At 46.8% G+C, this 5,891-nt stretch overlaps 1 protein-coding gene and 1 long non-coding RNA gene across 2 annotated transcripts in view; both read left to right on the top strand.

Moving 5' to 3' along the window:
- The first annotated feature begins 211 nt into the window (after positions 1-211).
- On the top strand, positions 212-1,847 carry LOC118216461. The gene is made up of 3 exons (XR_004763016.1): positions 212-454; positions 940-1,041; positions 1,744-1,847. It is a non-coding gene; the product is annotated as an uncharacterized LOC118216461 (long non-coding RNA).
- Positions 1,848-2,520: 673 nt separating this feature from the next.
- Positions 2,521-5,891, top strand: part of LOC118217163 (adhesion G-protein coupled receptor G7-like) — a 19,720-nt gene continuing 16,349 nt past the window's right edge. Inside the window, exons 1-3 of the mRNA XM_035398985.1 lie at positions 2,521-2,535; positions 2,891-3,022; positions 5,424-5,515. Of these exons, the coding sequence (XP_035254876.1) occupies positions 2,521-2,535; positions 2,891-3,022; positions 5,424-5,515 (239 nt within the window). The remainder of the gene's footprint in view (positions 2,536-2,890; positions 3,023-5,423; positions 5,516-5,891) is intronic.

Below are 5,891 nucleotides of genomic sequence, written 5' to 3'. Positions count from 1 at the left end.
AACCAAACCACCACTGTCCCAACTAACCAAACCACCACTGTCCCAACTAACCAAACTACCACTATCCCAACTGACCTAACCACCCCTATTCCAACTAACCAAATCACCACTATCCCAACTAACCTAACCACCCCTATCCCAACTAACCAAGCCACCACTGTCCCAACTAACCAAACCACCACTGTCCCAACTAACCAAACCACCACACAACCAGGCAGTTTAACCCCCAGTAACCCTGCAGGCACAAGCACAACTGTAAAACAGACCACGACAACCAAACACACGCCGAACTCCACCCTCATCCCAGGTAACCCCACCACGCCTGCCCCCCCTGCATCACCAACTTCCCCTTCCTTTCCTTCAACGCACCCCCCCCTGGTCTGTATCCATGGACAGAACGTGAATGGAGTGTGCCTCTGTCCGGACGAATGGACTGGGAAGTTCTGCCAAATACGTGAGCTCACATCGCATCGCACGCATGCTTACATGCATGCCCTCACGCTCAATTATCTCGCATGCGTACTTGCATGCACTCACACTCAGTTATCACGCACACGTACTTGCATGCACTCACACTCAGTTATCACGCACACGTACATGCATACCGTCATGCTCACAGACTCAATTATGAACACGCCTTTGAACACACGTGTACATGTGCTTACACTGACCCGCATACATGCATGTGCACATATGTGCACACACTTGTTTGCATGCATGCTCACACATACTCATTTGGATATACACACGCACGCATGCACACACACACACACACACACAAACACACATACGCAAAGAAACATAACATACAGACATGGAGAATTACATGTAAAGGGTGGAGGTAAAGACCAACAATAAGAGGATAACTGTATTACCTTACAATGTTTAATTTCTGAATTTTGCTAAAATGTTAATATGCATTTTCTTGTTTTCTCAAAGCAAATTTCTGCAATGGAACCATTGTCGGTGTTTTCACTTTCAACAAGACTGTCATTGGACGGTTTAGCTACTCGCGTGAGCACTGTCCGGGACCAGCCAATGGTAATGTCATATTTAAAAACTGTGTCTTTTTATTGGTCTGCTGCTCAAGAACACAGCAGAGGGAAGGAAAGAACAGAGAAGGGTTACCATAAAGCAATGTTACCTCCAGACCTGGGTCAAATACGTATTTGTTTTGGCTTCAGATACTTTTCTGTGCCCTGTTGATCTTGCCTGGTGCAACTGAGCCTGCCAGTATGACCAGAAGGCGTGGCTTTGAACTTTTTGAGAGTATGTCATAGGTTCCAATACACAAGACAAGATCAGTAATGTCTAGAAAAGTATTTGAAGCCAAAGCAAATATGTATTTGACCCCGGTCTGGTTACCACCAATGTGCGGCAGAGCAGTGTAGTGTTGATGCTGGTCCATTATAGATCAGCTGGTCTCTGATCTTCACCATATCCCCGAGTGTTTTAGGACCTCATTGAAGGTGCTGGTGGGCTGCCAGGTGAAAGCCGACTCAGACATGACCAGGGTCGTGCATCTCCGAGTCTTATGGGATGGATTGTTTGTATTTCTCACATATTTAGAGTTTGACCCTTCGTCAAGTGTTTGCTGCAAAATTATTTCAGTATCAGTTTTTTTTTGTTCCCTCTGTTTGCCTGTTCCCTCTGTTTCATGTTTTATCAGCTGGAATTGCAGGGCTGTTTAACATCACATGATTGGTTTTGCTGATTGCTGATTGGCTTTTGCTTGGCCCTCAGTGAGTTTTCCCCTGGCGTCAGTGCAATGTTTGAACAAGAGCGGCTCACCGGGTTTTGGTCCGGTACGGAAGCTGGACTGTGACCTGACCCTGAATGATCTCCAAAAGAATGTGAGTTCAGGTGCTCAACCCCCTGCGCCCCCCCCCCCCCCGCCCCAGGTATATGTATCTGATCCAGTAGTGGCAGGCAGGACCATAGACTTTATTCCTTACTAAGCAAGGAGCTAGAGTGGTCTGCCTTCTTTCCCTCAAGTGTTAAAACTCTTTCCTAAATATTATTATTATTATTATTATTATTATTATTATTATTAACAACAACAACAACAACAACAATAATCTTTATTTGTATTGCACCTTTCATTCCATGAACTTACTGCCCAAATTGCTTGATGTTTAAGGCAAGAGGACCTAGGTTTTCAGCTAACTTCCTTCTTTGTCATTTTGATCCAATTAGTCTCTGTCTAGGTTCAGTTGGAGACAATTATGAGTTATTCAACAGTTTAGGTCTACTGAACATTCCATCAATGTACTGATAGCAATAAAATCATCAGGTATCACAGAGATAAACTGAATAAAGTAAAGTAAGATGTCCTAACACCACCACAACTAGCAGTACCACTCTTTATTATTTTAATATGTCTTTTTTACTGGTTTATGTTGAGGATGATGATGATTTTTTTAAAAAGTATTAACCTACTAAAAGATAAGGGGTGAATGTTCATTTGATCAGTGTAGATGAAATATTAATACAGTCTTGAGCCATTGTCATCAGTAGTTAATGGACAAGCCCAGGGTAGCCTGTTCCCTTTCTTGCTGTGAGCTGTGGTCAGAATTGTATGAAAAGCACTTCAGTTTTACACACTGAAATGTTCCCTCACTTTTTTCTGTGAGTCACTACTAGAAGCTGTGCGGTCTTCAACACCATGACCGATAAGAAACTGTCAAATAAGGATGTTTGGCTAAAAATTCCTGCTGGATCAGGTTTTTCAGTTTTCTTCCGTGCGACGTACAGCAGTTAGTAACAGTCAAAAGTATACAAATATTTATTTTGATCTCAAGACCTTTCCTAAAAGATGTATGTACTACAGCAGGGAAAGTGGATTTATTAAAATTGCAGATTCCCACTGCCGTTCTGTCTGTCGGAATAGATCACTGGGAATTCCGTGAGCGTCTCTACCAACGTGCTGATGCTGACCTCTCAACCCACACGGCTTACACCTGACAACATCACCACTGCGGCTAAGATTGTCACTCAACTCCTGAACTCCACCCCTACCGAGGTACCCCATATCCAGCTCCCTGCTCTAACCTTGCACTCTCCCTGCCAAACCACCTCCCATTTCTACTCCTCCAAAACTACCCCACAATACCCCTACACACACACACACACTCACAAACACACACTGCCAAGTTAGTCTCATAACCCATAATGCTGAGGTAACCCCTAACCTCCCAGTCCCCTTCTAAGCATATGTAGTGCACTCATTACATTACAGGCATTTGGCAGACGCTCTTATCCAGAGTGACGTACAACAAAGTGTATAACCAAAACCAGGAACAAGTGTGTTGAAAACCCTAGAGGGAAGTACAGTTCCAAGTGCAGGGATGACCAAGTAGTTTAACTTGGACCCTGTAGGTTAATCTGATTAACACAACAAAAACAGCAACAAAGCAGTCTATGCAAATAAAACAAGCAATAGTTGACTAGGCACAAGTGCAATAACTAAGTAAACTAAGATAAACAGCTTACCTATCTACAACAAGATTACATAGTCAATTAGAGACTACAGGAAGGTAGGGAGGGATGGGGAGAGGTGCAGCCTAAAGAGGTGAGTCTTCAGTCGTCGTTTGAAGGTGGTCAGGGTCTCAGCTGTTCTGACTTCCACGGGAAGGTCATTCCACCATTGTGGAGCCAAAACAGACAGGAGACATGACCGGAAAGCGCAAGTGTGAAGAGGAGGAGGTGCCAGGCGTCCTGAGGTAGTGGAACGGAGGGGTCTGGCTGGCATGTAGGGTTTGAAGATCTTGTGGAGGTAAGCTGGGGCTGATCCCTTGACTGCCTGGTATGCTAGGACCAATGTTTTGAATTTTATGCAAGCCATAACAGGCAGCCAGTGGGGGGTAGTGAGCAGGGGGGTGACTTGAGAGTGTCTGGGAAGGTTGAAGACCAGACGAGCTGCAGCATTCTGATTGAGTTGCAGGGGTCTGATGGCAGATGCCGGTAGGCCAGCCAGAAGAGAGTTGCAGTAGTCCAGGCGAGATAGTACCATTGCTTGGACCAGGAGCTGGGTTGAGTAGGTGGTGAGAAAGGGGCGGATTCTCCGGATGTTGTACAGGAAGAATCTGCACGCCCGGCTTACCGCTGCAATGTTCTTGTAGAGGGACAGTCTGTTGTCCATCACCACTCTGAGATTCTTGGCACAGGGTGATGATGTCACTAAGATGTCCCTTAGGGAAATGGAAAAATCAAGGAAGGGAGAGGTTAGAGCAGGAATGAGGATTAGCTCTGTCTTACCCGGGTTGAGCTTCAGGTGGTGATTGTCCATCCAGCTCTGGATGTCCCTCAGGCAGGCGGAGATGCAGGCAGGGACTTGTGTGTCCGATGGGGAGAAGGAGAGAAAGAGTTGTGTGTCATCAGCTTGGCAATAATAAGACGAGCCATGGGCAGAGATTACAGGGCCAAGGGATCTGGTGTATAAGGAGAAGAGAAGGGGACCGAGGACTGAGCCCTGGGGAACTCCCGTGGCAAGGGGGCAAGGTGGCGATACTCCACCAGCCCAGGCAACCTGGAAGGAGCGATCGTAGAGATAGGACTCTATCCAGTCAAGGGCTTTGCCGCAGATCCCTGTTGCTCCCAGAGAGGACAGGAGGATGGAGTGCTCCACAGTGTCGAAAGCAGCTGAGAGATCTAGCAGAATCAGGACAGAGGGAGAGGGAGGCTGCTCATGCAGCATGAAGTGTCTCACTGACAGAGAGGAGTGCAGTCTCTGTCGAGTGACTAGGCCTGCAGCCGGACTGGTGGGGGTCGAGCAGGTTATTCTGAGAGAAGAAAGCAGTTGGTTAGATGCAGCTCGTTCAAGTGTTTTGGATAGAAAAGGAAGGAGAGATCCCGGCTGGTAGTTCTGGATGACGGAGTGGTCTAGTGTGGGCTTCTTCAGCAGTGGGGTGATGTGCGCCCTCTTGAAGGATGAAGGGGAAGTTTATTTGTCAGTCTACGACCAACAGACAAAACTTTCTTAGCGCAGCTGTGACAACTCTGACAGCCTAATGCTTGCCGTTGCCTCGGCAACTATACAATGCAGCTGCAACATTCCATTCTATCCTGCTTGCAGTAGGCTAAGCATATATTTCTCAGTGTATGATGTATGAAAAGTCACTGTAACCGTGAAGAAAGCTGGATAGTCTTAATGGTCTAAAAAATTATAATGAGTTGCCTACGACCTCTACACATACAGTAGTTGGAGCCAAAATTCTGGACTGTGTGTACTTCACACTGAATGTTTGGCTTAAGCAATGCTGAACAGTTGCATTATGGGTGCTCCGTAGACTCAGTGATGAACCCTGCAGTTCACTCGGTCTCCCTAGTGATAAGGCCATGAGTGAAGCCCACGCAGGAGATGTTTCTTCCTGAGGAAACGGAGGGCTCGCTGGGCTGTAAAACTGAGTGTTTGCTCTCTGAAGGAAGTTGCGGTTGCCGCGGTAGCCACCGTTAGCCAGCTGCTGAGCGCCAACATCCCTGACGTGGGCACCGTGAACAGCAGTGCCACAAACAGGTAAAACAGCACAGCCATGCCAGGCAGACACAGCCACACACACACCCACGCACACACGCACACCTACAGATACATGCACACACACACATACACTCACACACACCTACAGATACACGCACACCTACAGATACATGCACACACACACACACACACACACACACATACACTCACACACACCTACAGATACATGCACACACACACACATACACTCACGCACACCTACAGATACATGCACACGCACACTCACACACACACACACACACACTCACACACACCTACAGATACATGCACACACACACACACACACCTCCAGATACAAGCACACATGCACACCTACAGATACATGCACACACACACACACACACATACACTCACA

This window comes from Anguilla anguilla, chromosome 17, assembly GCF_013347855.1.
Source record: "Anguilla anguilla isolate fAngAng1 chromosome 17, fAngAng1.pri, whole genome shotgun sequence".
In the NCBI taxonomy this organism is placed as follows: domain Eukaryota; kingdom Metazoa; phylum Chordata; class Actinopteri; order Anguilliformes; family Anguillidae; genus Anguilla; species Anguilla anguilla.
The sequence above is the reverse complement of the archived record's forward strand: the minus strand, read 5'-3'. Positions and strand labels throughout refer to the sequence as shown.